Raw genomic sequence first — 17,695 nt, 5'->3', positions numbered from 1 at the left:
AAAGATTCCTTGATGCCCTTCCAGACTCCCTCTGCCTACCCAAGAACGTCAGAGGACACAAATCAGTTAACCACCTAACTGAGGAACTCAATTTCACCTTGCACAATACCCTAGATGCAGTTGCACCCCTAAAAACTAAAAACATTTGTCATAAGAAACTAGCTCCCTGGTATACAGAAAATACCCGACCTCTAAAGCAAGTTTCCAGAAAATTGGAACGGAAATGGCGCCACACCAAACTGGAAGTCTTCCGACTTGCTTGGAAAGACAATACCGTGCAGTATCGAAGAGCCCTCACTGCTGCTTGATCATCCTATTTTTCAAACTTAATTGAGGAAAAAAAGAACAATCCGAAATGTATTTTTGATAATGTCGCAAAGCTAACTAAAAAGCAGCATTCCCCAAGAGAGCTTTCACTTCAGCAGTAATACATTAATGAACGTCTTTGAGGAAAAGATCATGATCATTAGAAAGCAAATTACGGACTCCTCTTTAAATCTGCGTATTCCTCCAAAGCTCAGTTGTCCTGACTCTGCACAACTCTGCCAGGACCTAGGATCAAGGGAGACACTCACGTGTTTTAGTACTATATCTCTTGACACAATGATGAAAATAATCATGGCCTCTAAAACTTCAAGCTGCATACTGGACCCTATTCCAACTAAACTACTGAAAGAGCTGCTTCCTGTGCTTGGCCCTCCTATGTTGAACATAATAAATGGCTCTCTATCCTCTGGATGTGTACCAAACTCACTAAAAGTGGCAGTAATAAAGACTCTCCTGAAAAAGCCAAACCTTGACCCAGAAAATATAAAAAACTACCTACAATTTTAGAAAAAGCTGTTGCTCAGCAACTCACTGCCTTTCTGAAGACAAACAATGTATATGAAATGTGTCAGTCTGGTTTTAGACCCCATCATAGCACTGACACTGCACTTGTGAAGGTGGTAAATGACCTTTTAATGGCGTCAGACCGAGGCTCTGCATCTGTCTTCGTGCTCCTAGACCTTAGTGCTGCTTTTGATACCATCGATCACCACATTCTTTTGGAGAGATTGGAATCCCAAATTGGTCTACACGGACAAGTTCTGGCCTGGTTTAGATCTTATCTGCCGGAAAGATATCCGTTTGTCTCTTTGAATGGTTTGTCCTCTGACAAATCAACTGTAAATTTCAGTGTTCCTCAAGGTTCCGTTTTAGGACCACTATTGTTTTCACTATATATTTTACCTCTTGGGGATGTCATTCGGAAACATAATGTTAACTTTCACTGCTATGCGGATGACACACAGCTGTACATTTCAATGAAACATGGTGAAGCCCCAAAATTGCCCCCGCTAGAAGCCTGTGTTTCAGGCACAAGGAAGTGGATGGCTGCAAACTTTCTACTTTTAAACTCGGACAAAACAGAGATGCTTGTTCTAGGTCCCAAGAAACAAAGAGATCTTCTGTTGAATCTGACAATTAATCTTGATGGTTGTACAGTCGTCTCAAATAAAACTGTGAAGGACCTCGACGTTACTCTGGACACTGATCTCTCTTTTGACAAACTTATAAAGACTGTTTCAAGGACAGCTTTTCTCCATCTACGTAACATTGCAAAAATCAGAAACGTCCTGTCCAAAAATGATACAAAAAAATGTATCCATGCTTTTGTTACTCCTAGGTTAGACTACTGCAATGCTCTACTTTCCGGCTACCCGGATAAAGCACTAAATAAACTTCCGTTTGTGCTATATACGGCTGCTAGAACCCCAAAATTTGATCATATTACTTCAGTGCTAGCCTCCCTACACTGGCTTTCTGTTAAGGCAAGGGCTGATTTCAAGGTTTTACTGCTAACCTACAAAGCATTACATGGGGTTGCTCCTACCTATCTTTCCGATTTGGTCCTGGCGTACATACCTACACGTACGCTATGGTCACAAGACGCAGGCCTCCTAATTGTCCCTACAATTTCTAAGCAAACAGCTGGAGGCAGGGCTTTCTCCTATAGAGCTCCATTTTTATGGAATGGTCTGCCTACCCACGCAGACTCGGTCTCAACATTTAAGTCTTTACTGAAGACTCATGTCTTGAAGACTCATGTCTTCAGTGGGTCATATGATTGAGTGTAGTCTGGCCCAGGAGTGTGAAGGTGAACGGAAAGGCTCTGGTGCAACCAACCGCCCTTGCTGTCTCTGCCTGGACGGTTCCCCTCTCTCCACTGGGATTCTCTGCCTCTAACCCTACTACAGGGGCTGAGTCACTGGCTTACTGGTGCTCTTCCATGCTGTCCCTAGGGGGGGTGCGTCACTTGAGTGGGTTGAGTCGCTGACGTGGGCCACAGTGTCTCCTGACCCCTCCTGTCTCAGCCTCCAGTATTTATGCTGCAGTAGTTTATGTGTCGGGGGGCTAGGGTCAGTCTGTTATATCTGGAGTATTTCTCCTGTCTTATCCGGTGTCCTGTGTGAATTTAAGTATGCTCTCTCTAATTCTCTCTTTCTCTCTTTTTTTCTTTGTTTCTCTCTCTCGGAGGACCTGACCCTAGGACCATGCCTCAGGACTACCTGGCATGTCTCCTTGCTGTCCCCAGTCCACCTGGCTGAGCTGCTGCTCCAGTTTCAACTGTTCTGCCTGCGGCTATGGAACCCTGTCCTGTTCACTGGACGTGCTACCTGTCCCAGACCTGCTGTTTTCAACTCTCTAGAGACAGCAGGAGCGGTAGAGATACTCTCCGTGATCGGCTATGAAAAGCCAACTGACATTTACTCCTGAGGTGCTGACTTGTTGCACCCTCGACAACCACTGTGATTATTATTATTTGACCCTGCTGGTCATTTATGAACATTTGAACATCTTGGCCATGTTCTGTTATAATCCCCACCCGGCACAGCCAGAAGAGGACTGGCCACCCCTCATAGCCTGGTTCCTCTCTAGGTTTCTTCCTAGGTTTTGGCCTTTCTAGGGAGTTTTTCCTAGCCTGCTTCTACACCTGCATTGCTTGCTGTTTGGGGTTTTAGGTTGGGTTTCTGTACAGCACTTTGATATATCAGCTGATGTAAGAAGGGCTATATAAATACATTTGATTAGATTTTGATTTGATTGGGAGAGCTAGCTAAGACAACAACGGGTGAGACAACAACAGCCAATCAGCTAAAACAACAACAGGTAAAATGGCTATGACTGGGCAGAGAACGTTGGTTAAATACACACAGAGTCTTAGTTCACGGCTGGGGCCGACAGAATGGAGTACCGTGATTAATGGACAGTCCAGCAGGCATCAGCTATGTAGCCAAGTGATCATAGAGTCCCGGGGCAGCAATCGATGGAACAGGGAAGTAGTCGCTACTACGCTAGCACGCGGGCGACACAGCGTTTAAAGTTAGTAGCCCAGGGCTAGTAGAAGGATCTGCTCCGACGTCAGACGGAGGCCAGTTGAAGGCACAGCAGATGGAGTATTCGTGGCAGACCAGTCATGATGGTGCGGCGGGGCGCCTTGTCGACAAAAGATCCAAGCCAGATGGCGAAAGAGGTGTATTGTAGTTGTAGAAATTTAGTTTGCCAGCCGAGAGATGCGCCTGGCTCACGGCTAACTGGTGCTAGCTTCGGGGCAGCCACTATAGCCACTCGGTAGCAGCGGTGATCCGGTGCCAAGGTCCAGAGCTTACGGCAAGGATCCGGTGGAGTAGTGGGTTCTAGCTGTGTCTGGGTGTAGTCCGGGTGAACAACTGAGTAGGCCAGGAGGTGGGCCTCAGGGATAGCTTCGGTACTGGGTAACTCGGTGGGTGCTAGCTAGCTGTGAAAATCAAGAGTAATGGTCCAGGGATTATGGCAGGAATCCGGCGTTGTAGTGGAGAGACAGTCCGATACTGGTAGGCTGGAGAGTATTATCCAGGCTAAAAAAAAGGGCTGGTATCTGTGCAGAAGGTAAAGGCTGCTAGCAGTGGCTAACAATTACTAAATAGCTTTAGCTTTTTAATTAGCTGTTTCGCTTCTGGTGGCTAGGTGGTTCTTGCTATAAGGTCTAAAAATGTAAAATAATAGCGGTTCCGTATCACATTGGGTGAGGCAGGTTACCGGAAGGTATAATTTAATTAAAATGGAAAAGAGATTGAAAATAAAATGTATATATATACACAAAAAAAGACGAAAAATACAAAAGTACACGAGAGGACGAACAAAACACGTCTGCACTGCATCTTGGATGGCGTAGCACTAGGCTACCTGCCGCTCTACTGCAGTGGAGGAGCAGCTAGCTAATCAGGTAAGAGAAAAACTAAACAACATTGTTCACATTATCAGCAAATCATAAAGTGGGTGGTTCCATCCCAGAATGCTGATTGGCTGACAGTCGTGGTATATCAGACCATATACCATGGGTATGACAAAACATGTATTTTTACTGCTGTAATTACGTTGGTAACCAGTTTATAATAGCGATAAACACCTGGCGGTTTGCTGTATATGGCCAATATACCACGGTTAAGAGCTGTATCCTAAGGGCTTTGCGTCGTGCCTAAGAACAGCCCTTACCCATGGTATATTGGCCATTTACCACACCCCCTCGGGCCTTATTGCTTAAGTATAGGAGTCCTCTAAAGAACCTTGATTTTGCTAAATTGTGTCATTTCGCCTAGGTTGTATAAGTCTGTGAATATTTCTGACAGTATGTATTGTATGTATTATATCTGTATTATATATATATATTATATATTATACATACATATATCTATATATATGTATGTATTATCTCTATTGTTACTTTTAGAATAACATAACAACAGTAATGCGCCTGGTCACTCGGAGCAATCTGTGTCCACCCTTGAGACAGACTCGAGACGGACAGTTTTAGAGGTTACAGGCAACTAGAATAGCTACGCACCTGAAGGAGATGGCACACCCTGTTGTCTAACCACCACCACCACCACACATACACAACACACACACACACACACACACACACACACACACACACACACACACACACACACAAACACGCAGACTGAACTTTGCCCCATCCTCCTAAAGACAGGTAAGGCCATCAATAATTAGCCAGCTGCCAGTGAGCGCACTCCCTTCCTGTCCGGCTGACACATTTGTAGGAAGTCTCAAGGAGAACATTTGTCATGGAGAGGAAAAGGACAGGAGAGAAAATGGTTAGGAGAAAAGATGAAGGCAAGGGGGAGAGAGGGGAAGGAGGGGAAGAGTAAGGCAGGAAAGTAAGGAAGGTCAGAGAGAGAGGAGGGAAGGAGATATGGGGCCGCAAGATAAAAAGAGGTAGGGCAGAGGGAGGCAAGAGAGAAGGGGCCAGAAGAGAGAGGGAGACAGGGGAGAAAGGGGGCCAGGAGAGAGAGGGGGCCAGGACAGAGAGGGAGGCAGGGGAGAGGGGGGGGGGGCAGGAGAGAAAGGGGGCCAGGAGAGAGATGAAGACAAGAGAGAGGGGGCCAGGGGAGAGAGGGAGACAGGGGAGAAAGGGGGCCAGGAGAGAGAGGGGGCCAGGACAGAGAGGGAGGCAGGGGAGAGAGGGGGCCAGGAGAGAGAGGGGGGCAGGAGAGAGAAGGGGCCAGGAGAGAGATGAAGACAAGAGAGAGGGGGCCAGGAGAGAAAGGGAGGCAGGGGAGAGAGGGGGCCAGGAGAGAAAGGGAGGCAGGGGAGAGAGGGGGCCAGGAGAGAGAGGGAGGCAGGGGAGAGAGGGGGCCAGGAGAGAAAGGGGGCCAGGACAGAGAGGGAGGCAGGGGAGAGAGGGGGCCAGGAGAGAGAGGGGGCCAGGAGAGAAAGGGGGCCAGGAGAGAGATGAAGACAAGAGTGAGGGGGCCAGGAGGGAGAGGGAGGCAGGGGAGAGAGGGGGCCAGGAGAGAGAGGGAGGCAGGGGAGAGAGGGGGCCAGGAGAGAGAGGGAGGCATGGGAGAGAGGGGGCCAGGAGAGAGAGGGGGCTAGGAGAGAGAGGGAGGCAGGGGAGAGAGGGGGCCAGGAGAGACAGGGAGGCGGGAGAGAGGGAGGCAAGAGAGAGATTAAGACAAGAGATAAGGGGAAAGGAGAGAGAGGGAGGCATGGGAGAGAGGGGGCCAGGAGAGAGAGGGAGGCAGGGGAGAGAGGGGGGCAGGGGAGAGAGGGGGCCAGTAGAGAGAGGGGGCCAGGAGAGAGAGGGAGGCAGGGGAGAGAGGGGGCCAGGAGAGAGAGGGGCCAGGAGAGAGAGGGGGCCAGAAGAGAGGGGAGGGAGATAAGGGGCAGGAAGGAAGAAAATAGGTAAAAAACATTATTTAGGTCAGAATCCTGGTGTGTGTGTGTAGAGACTGAGGAGCCTGAGGCGTTTAGTGTCTTTCTTTTGTCTTTATTCTCTATACATGCCTCCCCATCAGCTCGCATGTATCCGTGGCCAAATTCCTGACCATGGTGAGGTGCCTGGAGTACAATATTTCTCTGTTTATGGCTTCTGTTTGACCCCCTGTTGACCCCCTGCAGGAACTGTACCCGTAGTGGATATAATAACGCCATGGTGGACATAATAATGCCATGGTGGACATCATAACTCCATGGTGGATATAATAACGCCATGGTGGATATAATAACGCCATGGTGGATATAATAATGCCATGGTGGACATAATAACAACATGGTGGACATAATAACAACATGGTGGACATAATAACAACATGGTGGACATAATAACTCCATGGTGGACATAATAACTCCATGGTGGACATAATAACTCCATGGTGGACATAATAACTCCATGGTGGACATAATAACAACATGGTGGACATAATAACTCCATGGTGGACATAATAATGCCATGGTGGATATAATAACACCATGGTGGACATCATAACGGTGGATATAATAACACCATGGTGGACATAATAACTCCATGGTGGACATAATAACAACATGGTGGACATAATAACAACATGGTGGACATAATAACAACATGGTGGATATAATAATGCCATGGTGGACATCATAATGGTGGATATAATAACACCATGGTGGACATAATAACTCCATGGTGGACATAATAACAACATGGTGGACATAATAACAACATGGTGGACATAATAACTCCATGGTGGACATCATAACGGTGGATATAATAACACCATGGTGGACATAATAACCCCATGGTGGATATAATAACACCATGGTGGATATAATAATGCCACAATGGATATTTTTTGTTCTAAACAGTCCTAACAGTCTTAATTGACCACAAGAACACTTAATTTATTGATATAAAATGAGGCATAGGCTACTGACAACATTTGACTGCACTAATAACATTGTACTCCAAAATAGCTAACATCTAAATGCCAAGCATTTAGCTATATACACCTTGGTGAGACCAATTATAAAGCCTCTGCAAGGTTAGGCTACACATCCAATCAATAGCCTAGAGAGACCACAGAGGATTCCTGTCCTCCAAAAAGTCTCCATTCCAGTTAGCTTTTGATCAATAATGCTTCCCTGGCCCAGTAGTTTATAACCGGGGCAGGACATTCACTCAAGCCCAGGGCTCAGCCACCGGAGAGCCACAATAACACTCAGGAATGCTAAAGAGAGCTCTACAGAGAGGCACCAATCGTTTCTGAACTTACAATGCCAAGTAGGCGAAATGAGACACTCAAATACACACTGCAGCTGCTCACTGCTGTGATTAGCTACACAACAGAGAGGTTATCTGATGGTGTTTTCATGAATGAGCTCTCGTGTCCTCGTAGTGAGAGGAAAAACTATTCAAGGATGCAGGTAAGCAAAGACCATCTACAATATCCGAGATGCTAGAGTCAATGCATAATTAAGACACAGATTAGAGCACATTAACACTGTAAAATTGTCAAACCCTCACAGTGACACTAGAGCAGGGATCATCAACTAGATTCAGCCACGGCTGATTTTTGTCTGAGCGGATGGTCGGCGGCCGAAACATATTAATAATAGTTTGTACATTACAAATTGACCACAACTGAGCCGAAAAAGCATTAAAAATTGTGTCATACCTTGATTACATTGACACGATTACACATGTCCGTGTTTCTATTCGTGGGAATAATTGAGAACAGATTTCCTAAATTAAACTCATTTTTAGCTGATTTCCTGGTGATTTTAGTTTTTTTTATTTATAAAAAAATAATAAAAATGTTATACTAAAAACTTTGGGGGCCAAAAAATATCACTGGTGGGCCAGGTTTTGAACCGCGGGCCACCTGTTGCCAACCCCTGGACTATAGGGTATGTCTGCCAGCTAGACGTGCTAACATGAGGTCAGAGGATTAAATGGTGCCTTGGAACAATCAAACAAGTTCTGCACCCAACGCTTTGACAACATAAAGCCATTTCCTCCCTCCACCGGCCCTTGCTGCCCTCTCCCATAGCTCTACAGCTCTCCATTGAACGGACACTGTAAATCTGGACTATAGATGAACAGTTAAAACCTGCAGTCAACACCCACACGGGTTTCCATTACGTCTGAATCCCAAAAGGCACCCTATATCCATAGGGCTCATGTCAAAAGTAGTGCACTATATAGGGAATAGCGTTCCATTTGGGACACAGCCTAGGTCACAGACAGTACTGGTGGATGGATAGACAGAGCCAAGTCCTTCTCCTAACAAGCTATTCTGTATGGGAGCAGTGGTTACATATATGAGATGCATGTGTGTTCACTGTCGGAAAGGTGATGACTCATGACTGAGACTCATAATGGAAGAATTGATTGCCTTAATCCATCAAGCAAAATTAAGAACAAAACAGAGGATTTCCAAATGTGTTTCAAACCAACCAGTTGGGACACATACAGTATCCATTTCTGCCAAGTCATACGCTGTAGAGGAATTCACCATCTGCTCGTCTCTCATAGGCTCTACAGGCAAACTGCTCAATTACCACCCAGCATGGTGGTTGGGCTGGGTGCCTGGGCCTGCCTGGTCTGGGCCTGTGGAGAGCCCCTTCCCTGCCACCCTCGCCATCTCTCAACCAGATACTAATGATATGATACGCTCCTCCCCTTCCTTTGCCCCTATCCAATTGTGTTAGATCAGTGAATTACATTTTAAAGGTACAAAGTCTGCATCTATATATAGGGAGCACACTCAACCAGTAGAAAACAGGGAGTTTCTGCTTGTATGTTGAAATGTGAGCCTAATCAGAAATCAGTGAAAACTCTTACCTTCTCAACTGGGCCAATCAGGTTTCCATATATCCCCATGCAGGTTTGGATTGTGTTCCTTAAAATCCCCACCCCTAAAGAAGCACACAAGAAAGAGACAGTTATTACATCAGGAGTAGGATTATGGATGTCATAATAAAACAAAATGACAGACTACTACTACTACTACTACTACTACTACTACTACTACTACTACTACAAATAACGCATCTTCAGGCTACACAAGATGGGAATGGGTAAAACCAGTGATTTGGCAAAATCAAATGCAGTGTCATTTAGTGTAGGATTAAGATTGTGGAGAGCAGATGTGACAAGGAGGCTTGTATGTACAAATGACTGAGGCAAACAGTGAATGGATGTATCCATGGGGAATAGCCAACAGTCCTACAGTGGCAGATTCACATTCATTTGGAGAAGAAAAACAACTTATGATCTGGGCTAATTAATTACATTAGAAATGGTGCCACATCTGTCATTCCTCCTTCAGCGGAGTCAGCTGAATTGGGTTGTATAAATCAGACGTGTGTCCTGGGCCCCATTCATATTCATCACATTAATTAATCCAATTACACACTAACACAGACAGGGGCACACACACGCACAGACACATACGTGACACGAACACATAGACGCATGCACACGCACATACACACATGCAAACACACTGAAGCATGCATGCATGTAGGCAAATACACACACACACACACACACACACAGTACTAAAGTACTGTATGACCCTCTGCTCTTCTAGTTTCATCGTGCCCTTCACTTCAGAGTAAAAGCCTTATGTGGACCCATTGCGGCAGGCATCATAACAGACTTTGATAAAAACATAGATAAATGTGTTGGTTTATTCATCTCAAACAGCAGATGGCTTTCATGCAGCTCATTTATGCTCAGAACGCAAACACAGAGCATGGCGAGAGAATGAGAATGAGTTTTTCTGCTGGCCAAACAACAACTCTCAGTGCTGAAGACACATTTCTTGATCTGGAGGTAAACGTTGGCATGGAGTATCGCCAAGGCCAACCTTTGTGGAGATCCAAATAAATGTTCCAGGTGTGGGTTTGGCTGAAACAAAATGGACCTTCACATTGCTAGGCCTATACTCCCTAGTGCTTTTCTCCAATGAACGATTTCCGCTTGAAATGGGGCTTCGCCAGGACAGACAACGTGCTCTGAGGTCCAGTGTCATTCAGCATGGTGATGGAGTTCAGGACCCTGGACAGTGCCCTGTTGAACAGCTCTCTCTCTCTCTCTCTCTCTCTCTCTCTCTCTCTCTCTCTCTCTCTCTCTCTCTCTCTCTCTCTCTCTCTCTCTCTCTCTCTCTCTCTCTCTCTCTCTCTCTCTCTCTCTCTCTCTCTCTCTCTCTCTCTCTCTCTCTCTCTCTCTCTCTCTCTCTCTCTCTCTCTCTCTCTCTCTCTCTCTCTCTTCTCTCTCTCTCTCTCTGCAGATGGAGGTCAGACAACTTCACTGAGAAACTCCACAGAATTGTTTATTTGGGGCAAGTCCCCCAAATTAAATGTGTCCATGACCACAAACACTCAGCTGTCTGAGAGGCTGCATCAAACATGTACAATATATTTAATGTTATTATGCAGCAACCCTTTAGCTTTTGTAACCAGATACCATGTCTCACTGTACTGGTTACAGCATCCTCTCAGCTGACCCTCCATCACAGAACCTGAGCAGACCTGACTCACATTAGGACATTCTGCGTTCACACATGCAGCCCAATTCTGATATTTTGCACAATTATTGGTAAAATAGTTGATCTGATTGGTCAAAAGACCATTTGGTGGAAAAAGATCAGAACTGGGCTGCCTGTGTAAATACAGTCTAGAACCATCAGGAGTCAGGACCTGAAGAGAGGTCTTTATCTGAACCACTGCTAGGGCCCACTAGCTTAGTTGGTTCAACCAATTCTGCTCCTATTGGTGATTATCCCATATCTCTCAAGCTTACTCAAGGAAAGACATGCTCCTCTAATAGATTATGTATAAAAGCCTGGATGGTGGATGGCATTGATATGAATATTGTACTAGATGTATAGATCATTTATCTGAGAGGTTGTTTAGGGTAGGTAACATTTCTATTTTCTGAGAACAAAAAAGTTTGGTAAAAATATGAAATATCTGCATACTGGCTATCCTGAGGCAAACACATTTTGAAGAGAAATAAGTGGGCAGAATTAATAGTTTTTTTGTTATTTAATAAAAATCGAAAATTTAGAAAGGGGGTGTTTTGCCCCACCATCGGGACAAAATTATCCCTGAAGTTTAGTGTGTTAAAATCTATATATGTTTACATTTTTTCCCTTTTTTTTGTAATTGACTCTTAAAAGCTAAAGTCTAGGTATCTTACTGTAATTAAATAAATAAAATATCAAAGCCCAATGATGTAAGGTCCCTATTAATTTTCACGCTTCCTATCGAAATCATCCTAAAGTATCTCAAAATTGATTTCAATGAAGTTCAATGAAGTTACTTATAGATGATTTGTTCACTGAAGTTAGTTATAGATACTGTAGATGATTTGGACATGATTTGAAAAATGCTAATATGGGTACTATTGACTTGTATTGGATTGTCCTGGGGGCATTTTGCCCCAAACATACTAACTTTAAATATTATTATTTTATAAAAACTGATGGCAATCACTCTAGCCAAATTGATTATTTTTCTTTAGGCTCCCTTACTGGTATATATATATAAAAAAGTTATAGATCTAACTATATTTGATTAAATGTAGTCTTAAATCTTTTTCTAAATGACAAAATATTCGAGCAATGTACCTGAACATTGTTTTGTTGGAGTGACTTAAACAGTTGAGATGAGACTGCTTACATTTTTAGTTGCCCGAGAGAAGTGGTAGCCAGGGAAAGTGTCGATTGTTTTTGTTGTTGCGCGAAATAAAGTGGTTTCTGTGAGAATTACAGGCAGGGGATGTTCAACCCCAAACCATCCTATTATCCTCATTCAAAATGAATGAAAACAAATTAATCATATACATAGTTATTATGCGAAGCATGCTATAGGTGCGGTATAATGGCGTCATTTGACAGTCAAAAGGCTATAACAGCTATATGTTGTACAATTTTGGTTACTAAAGAATACAACAACAAAAAAACTGCAGGTTGGAAAAGTATCGCTGCCGCGGGTAGCAGCAGTATGAAATGGGTTGCGTAGCCTACCAGTCAAACGATACTGTTCTTTTGCTCTTTCTAGTTTCTACTCAACCAAACTACAAATTGCGAATGCGCATATAAATGCATGACATACCAGAGAACGTAATGCGATGTGTCCGACTCCCCTGTTGGCCTAAATATACAAATGTTTCCGTTATAATAGCTAGAATGGTCGATAGACCCTGCTCAGTCAACTGACAGCAAAGGCTTGCCTTGTGTGTTGCACTTAAAGTGCGGGGGGCAAAGAGGCGACAGATGGGGGATGGTCCCAGGGCCGGCTCTAGCCTTTTGGGGCCCTAAGCAAGATATGGTTTGCGCCCCCCCTCCCCTGAATTCTACACATTTTTCCATGACTTATGCCATGTTAATTATATCTGAGTGAGATTGACTAACAAAATCAATGGGGGCCAGGGTTGGTTTTCGGACATGATTACTACAAGTTTAGAAAGCTGGCTAGCCTAATTTACCAATCTGAAAAATTGTTAGCTGACATGGCTAATTGAGTGACCGTTATTGACTGACATAACAGAAAAATAGCTGATACACAATGAAGTTTCGAACGTATACCTTCTTGACACCCGAACTTTTTTATAAATACCCTAGCGGACTGGGGCCCTAAGCGACTGCTTATCAAAATCTAATCAAATCAAATTTATTTATATAGCCCTTCGTACATCAGCTGATATCTCAAAGTGCTGTACAGAAACCCAGCCTAAAACCCCAAACAGCAAGCAATGCAGGTGTAGAAGCACGGTGGCTAGGAAAAACTCCCTGGAAAGGCAAAAACCTAGGAAGAAACCTAGAGAGGAACCAGGCTATGTGGGGTGGCCAGTCCTCTTCTGGCTGTGCCGGGTGGAGATTATAACAGAACATGGCCAAGATGTTCAAATGTTCATAAATGACCAGCATGGTTGAATAATAATAAGGCAGAACAGTTGAAACTGGAGCAGCAGCACAGTCAGGTGGACTGGGGACAGCAAGGAGTCATCATGTCAGGTATTCCTGGGGCATGGTCCTAGGGCTCAGGTCCTCCGAGAGAGAGAAAGAAAGAGAGAAGGAGGGAATTAGAGAACGCACACTTAGATTCACACAGGACACCGAATAGGACAGGAGAAGTACTCCAGATATAACAAACTGACCCTAGCCCCCCGACACATAAACTAATGCAGCATAAATACTGGAGGCTGAGACAGGAGGGGTCAGGAGACACTGTGGCCCCATCCGAGGACACCCCCGGACAGGGCCAAACTTATGCCTGGAGCCGGCTCTGGATGTTCTCCCCCCTATCTGAGATATCTACTGCAGCCCTCATCCTCCACATACAACACCCGTTCTGCCAGTCACATTCTGTTAAAGGTCCCCAAAGTACACACATCCCTTGGTCTCCTCTTTTCAGTTCGCTGCAGCTAGCAACTGGAACGAGCTGCAACAACAAACACTCAAACTGGACAGTTTTATCTCAATCTCTTCATTCAAAGACTCAACTATGGACACTCTTACTGACAGTTGTGATGTATTGTTGTCTCTACCTTCATGCCCTTTGTGCTGTTGTCTGTGCCCAATAATGTTTTTACTCTGTTTTGTGCTGCTACCATGTTGAACTGCTGCCATGTTGTGTTGCTACCATGCTGTGTTGTCATGTGTTGCTGCCTTGCTATGTTGTTGTCTTATGTCTTTCTTTATGTAGTGTTGTGGTGTCTTTTGCCTTTGTGAGGCCCTTTGCCTTTGGGTAGGCCGTCATTGTAAATAAGAATTTGTTCTTAACTTGCCTAGTTAAATAAAGATTAAATGAAGAAAAAAATTAAAAAACCTTGCGAGGATGATTGGAACAGGTTCAGATTGAAGTGGTGTAAACTCAGACAGTGTGCTGCAGAGATGTGTTCATTAATTAGACTATGTTATTAACAAAGGTGCATGGCTATTTTACCCATATGGTAATAATAGTAAATAGAAAAAAATAGAATGATAATAATTTAACAATACTGGTAATCCAATTTATTTTACTACAGTTTTCCCGCCAGCTCAGTAGATGGCGTTAAAGCTGCTTAGGTCCAACGCCTGCGCATAAACGCTCTTGTGAACGAGTTCTGTCTTTCTTTCCGGCTCCGGTCCCCTAGCAAGTTGTAAGGTAAGTAAATTCCGGAAAAAAATATCGTAATAAATCTCCAACATCTTACATTGTAGGAAGCTGTTACGCTCAGTTTACATAGATGTGTATCTCGTTGTTATAAACATCCACACATTTCCCCAAAAATACTTGTATTACTCGAGAGGTAGGCTGATATACACAAGCTATTCGAGGTAACTACCCAGGCATGACTGCATTTTGGTCAACGCTAGATAGCTTTTTAAAAAAAAAATGTTTTAACTAGGCAAGTCAGTTAAGAACAAATCCTTATCTACAATGACTGCTTATCGGGTTAACTGCCTCGTTCAGGGCGACAGATGTTTACATTTTCGGCTCGGGGATTCGATCCACCAACCTTTCGGTTACTCGCCCACCGCTCGACCATTAAGCTAACTTTTCTGACGCCCCCAAGCTAGCTACCACTTTACCGGATGCAACAGATACACGTTTAAGTGTGGCGTTATCATTAGACTGTATAAGCCTTGTTTAAAAAAATAAATATATATATATTAATTAAAGGTCTCTGTTACATCTGGGAAATGAGCCCATACCATAGTTGCCCGACGAAGCTGGTTAGCTACCGACTGGGGGAGATGACATAGGGCTCCCAAACTTGGTCAAACCGTGACCACCTTGTAGGCGAATGTAAGCCAGCCAGTACCGCGAACGCTTGTCTAATTGTCGTTTGTGTGAACAGATGCTGATGCCCAAGAAGAACCGTATTGCGATCTATGAGCTCCTCTTCAAAGAGGGCGTCATGGTGGCAAAGAAAGATGTGCATCTGCCTAAGCACCCCGAGCTTGCTGACAAGAACGTGCCCAATCTTCATGTGATGAAAGCAATGCTGGTAAGAGAAACTATTGCTTCTACTTTGAGTTATCGTTTTATCATTTGAGACTGGGGTGCAGTTCTTGTGTCAAGTAGCATGATGTCCACAGGTATAAACTGTGTCTGGTTGCACTATTAGGCAACATTTCAAGTGTGTTTTGTAACCAGTTAAGGACTGCGTTGTATCTGAAGTCAGATTTGTTGATGTGAAGACCTGAAGGTGAATTTTGTGAGTGGACTACACAAGGGTGACAGTGAAGAGATGATGCATATTTGATGTGGATTTGCAGACTTGTACTCAGTTGGTCTACATAAAGACATTTCCTAGCATGCCTTATCTGAGATTTTTGTGACTTTATTGTATCTCTGGCTAGAAAATGCATGTTTTGCATGTTTGTCTTTCAGTCCTTGAAGTCACTTGGGTATGTTAAGGAGCAATTTGCCTGGCGCCATTTTTACTGGTACCTCACCAATGAAGGTATCCAGTACCTGAGAGACTTCCTGCACCTTCCACCTGAGATTGTTCCTGCCACTCTGCGCCGCCAGATGCGTCCTGAGACCGCAAGGCCCAGGCCCAAGGGTACGTCCACTTGTATGCCTACCATTTTCACACTGCTGAGCTGTGTACTACACATCCATTGTAGCTGCTGGAACTGTGCTGAAAAGAAAGTTTCCAGGCCAGCACAGTAATGTGAATCTGGTGTTACTGTTCCTAGTAAGGCCCCTACTTCAATAACCTGGGCTGGAGCGTTCCAATCCTGGGGTTTGCAGTGTGCTGGCTTTAGTACCAGCTCAGTACTAACAACTGATTCAACTAATCGTGGTATTTTTAAATTTGGGCCGATTTAGTTCAATCATGTGGGTTAGAGCTGGGCTTGAACAGGTCTGCCTGCATACACTGGTCCTCAAGGACCGGACAGTGAGGACTATTGAATTTAGTGCTTTAAAGCCCTAGGTGCTAATTGGACCTCGACGTGATGATCCTTCCTGTGTTTTTGAGCGTCTTTAACCTTCCACTCAGCTGAGCGTTGTCGTTTCTTTTCCAGGTATGGAGGGAGAGCGGGGAGAGAGGCCCGCCCGCTTCAACCGTGATGGGGGTGACCGAGACAATTACAGGAGATCTGCTGCACCACGTATGTATAGTGTTACAGGATCCTGCTCGTCCAAAAGTTAGCTTTCAGCCATCTCATCTGCTGACTAGTGTGCTTTGTAGCTTAAAATACACTGATGCTAACCCTGCCTTGGTTTCCAGTAGTTGATCACATTTGTGATCAGTAATGACTTGTCTCAGCCTTTGTGTAACTAGTGTGAAGGTTGATGTTGAATGGGTGAAAATGTTTGGCTTACAACCTATCAGAAATGACATGGTCATTCACATTTACTGATCATGAAAAGCATGCATTTACTTGCTGCGTAACTCTGATGATAGAGCTAACTGTGCACAATTGTTTTGCATGGAATAATCAGAAATGTTTAGTCCTGACTATCTTCAATAGGTGATATTCAAATCAAAAAGTTAACATTTATTTAACAATCCCTTAAACCGCATGTAGTTGTCAATAGTTTTAGTGGATATGAGGTCTCCTTGCCCCCCAGCAGCCAAATCAAACTTGTGACGTTTTATTGAAAATGACCCATAACTTAAAACATTATTGGAGAAAGAATGTTTGGCCTACAAGCTGTTTTTTTTCTTCTTTACAGCTGGTGGAGACAAGAAAGCAGAGGCAGGTGCTGGTTCAGCTACAGAGTTCCAATTCGTAAGTACTGTATAGCCTTATGATATTGTAGTCTGAAGCAAGGGCGTATTCATTACGCCGATTCTGTTCCAAAACGTTTCCTAAATGGAAGCAAACAAAACGGGACCTACCTGATTTTGTCTAATAGAGAAACTTGTTTTAACTGTTTGGACTAATGATTACACCCCAGGTGTTCTCATCCGTTCCTATGGAGCCACTCAGTATGCTGGTTACACTGACAAGTCTAAATATCAAATTATCAAAAAACGATTTTAAGTTTATTGGATAGCCGACCGTTGAAAGGTTTTGTACATCTGTTACTAGAATAGGAAATGTTCTTGTTTTGTTGGCATTTAAATTGAGACTCAACTATGACATTACCATGAGCAATTGTAATTGATCAGCTGGTTTGGAAAAACTGCATACCTTGTGTAGCCAGAAGCAATGGTCTAACACATTTGGTAAAGTTATTCGGGTAGACAAATTTGGGACATGAATTGGAAACATAACAGTATGATTTGTTTTCCTTACCAACTGTTGTCCTGTGATGTGGAAGTTTACCCTTCTCTCTTGCTTTCAGAGGGGTGGATTTGGACGTGGCAGAGGACAGCAGCCTCCTCAGGAGTAAATTTCTATCCATTTCTTTACAATAAACACACAAAACGCAGCTC

The 17,695-nt window shown here is 44.1% G+C and overlaps 2 protein-coding genes across 4 annotated transcripts in view; one reads left to right on the top strand and one right to left on the bottom strand.

Moving 5' to 3' along the window:
- LOC110494727 (protein kinase C and casein kinase substrate in neurons protein 1) overlaps positions 1–12,580 on the bottom strand; it is a 41,718-nt gene extending 29,138 nt beyond the window's left edge. For both annotated transcript variants that reach the window (XM_036950779.1, XM_036950785.1), the window contains exons 1-2: positions 12,427–12,580; positions 9,146–9,219 (exon numbers count right to left, since the gene is read on the bottom strand). The gene's annotated coding sequence lies outside the window, so the exon portion shown is untranslated. The remainder of the gene's footprint in view (positions 1–9,145; positions 9,220–12,426) is intronic.
- A 1,745-nt stretch (positions 12,581–14,325) lies between these two features.
- Positions 14,326–17,691, top strand: rs10 (40S ribosomal protein S10). 2 transcript variants are annotated; one of them, XM_021567430.2, is made up of 6 exons: positions 14,326–14,460; positions 15,158–15,307; positions 15,694–15,868; positions 16,335–16,421; positions 16,990–17,045; positions 17,605–17,691. In XM_021567430.2, the coding sequence occupies exons 2-6, from the start codon at positions 15,158–15,160 to the stop codon at positions 17,650–17,652; spliced, it is 516 nt and encodes a 171-aa protein (XP_021423105.1). In that variant the 5' UTR covers positions 14,326–14,460; the 3' UTR covers positions 17,653–17,691. The 2 variants fall into 2 exon arrangements, with proteins under 2 accessions (XP_021423105.1, NP_001154094.1); NM_001160622.2 differs by lacking the exon at positions 14,326–14,460 and adding an exon at positions 14,592–14,633 and having other exon boundaries at positions 17,605–17,690.
- Positions 17,692–17,695: the final 4 nt, after the last annotated feature.

This window comes from Oncorhynchus mykiss, chromosome 17, assembly GCF_013265735.2.
Source record: "Oncorhynchus mykiss isolate Arlee chromosome 17, USDA_OmykA_1.1, whole genome shotgun sequence".
Taxonomy (NCBI): Eukaryota; Metazoa; Chordata; class Actinopteri; order Salmoniformes; family Salmonidae; genus Oncorhynchus; species Oncorhynchus mykiss.
This window is presented reverse-complemented; position numbering and strand designations above follow the sequence as displayed.